The sequence below is a fragment of the Rhagoletis pomonella genome, unplaced genomic scaffold, assembly GCF_013731165.1.
Source record: "Rhagoletis pomonella isolate Grant_MI unplaced genomic scaffold, Rhpom_1.0 Rhpom_scaffold_00004, whole genome shotgun sequence".
NCBI classification, from domain to species: domain Eukaryota; kingdom Metazoa; phylum Arthropoda; class Insecta; order Diptera; family Tephritidae; genus Rhagoletis; species Rhagoletis pomonella.
This window is the reverse complement of record NW_023458558.1, coordinates 23701472-23702565: the sequence shown is the minus strand read 5'-3', so window position 1 is coordinate 23702565 and position 1094 is coordinate 23701472. Positions and strand designations below refer to the sequence as shown.

At 29.8% G+C, this 1094-nt stretch overlaps 1 protein-coding gene across 1 annotated transcript in view; it reads left to right on the top strand.

Annotated features, from left to right (window-relative positions):
• LOC118737277 overlaps positions 1-1089 on the top strand; it is a gene marked incomplete at its 3' end in the record, with an annotated part of 29148 nt that extends 28059 nt beyond the window's left edge. Inside the window, exon 5 of the mRNA XM_036467682.1 lies at positions 936-1089. Coding sequence (XP_036323575.1) covers positions 936-1089 — 154 coding nt within the window. The remainder of the gene's footprint in view (positions 1-935) is intronic.
• Positions 1090-1094: the final 5 nt, after the last annotated feature.

The following is a 1094-nucleotide window of genomic DNA, read 5'->3' as shown; positions in this document are numbered from 1 at the left end:
ACCATGGTGTGGTTTTTTCCTTAAGGATGTTTCTCCAGAGCTTTCTCCAGATTTTCGACGGTTTCATTGAGTTCTTGAACGGTTGTTATTTTAGATTTATCGTCCGTTGAGGAATTTAGTCCATATAATAGAAATGGAAGAAATTCTAATTGAATAAAGGAGGCTGTAAGGTGTAAGAATTTTTTGACTATCAGCTGATTGTGTTTCCACATAGAAGGTTGTATGATAATGAGTGCAATGCTGAAAAATGATGGTGTAGATATGTCACGAATTTCTTCTAACTACGCCTCTAAGAAAACATTTGATCAGTCCGCGAAAACTCATGAACGCGATGCGGCAAATGCACATTTTTTTCAAACATTTTTAATCGATATCTTAATATTTTTTTTTTTGCAATTATATTTAATTTCGAACTTAGTAATTAAGTTGGTTAATGCCTCTGTTATTTAGTTATAAAGTTTTTTTCTAATAAAATCGAAATCTAATTTACTACCCACGAGTTCCAATATCAGTTTGCTTTAAGATTGCTAATTAAGAGCGAACAAAACTCTATCGTTTTCATAAAATCTCAGGCTAAATACTTGAAACTAAATTCACACATACCATAAACTTGTTTATAAACGTATTTTAACTTACATACATATAACCCTTAAAAGTTGATTAAGCATAATTAAGTTCATACAAAAAACTGCACACACATGCAGTTCGAATTTATTTTATTTTTTTTTTAATAAAACATACCTACCACCTAATTAAATACATACCTCGAGTACATATACGTATTTATAAAATATTTAATTTTATTTATTTTCCTTTTATATATTAAATTAAAACCAAACCAAAAAAAAAACGATATCAATTGATTTTTAATAAATTTGACAATTTTTGTGCTGAATCGCAAAAAATATATTACATAAATGCATAAATATTTGTAGGAAAGGATGTCATCGGTGCCTGGTTATCTATGAAAAACATAAGAATGTTCTTCAATATAAAGAAAGTGAGTGCGAAGGTGATAGTATGTATATGCATCAAACGAATCCATCTGCCTTGGCGATGCGTAGCGTTTTAAAACAAAGCGAACATAGGGGGGG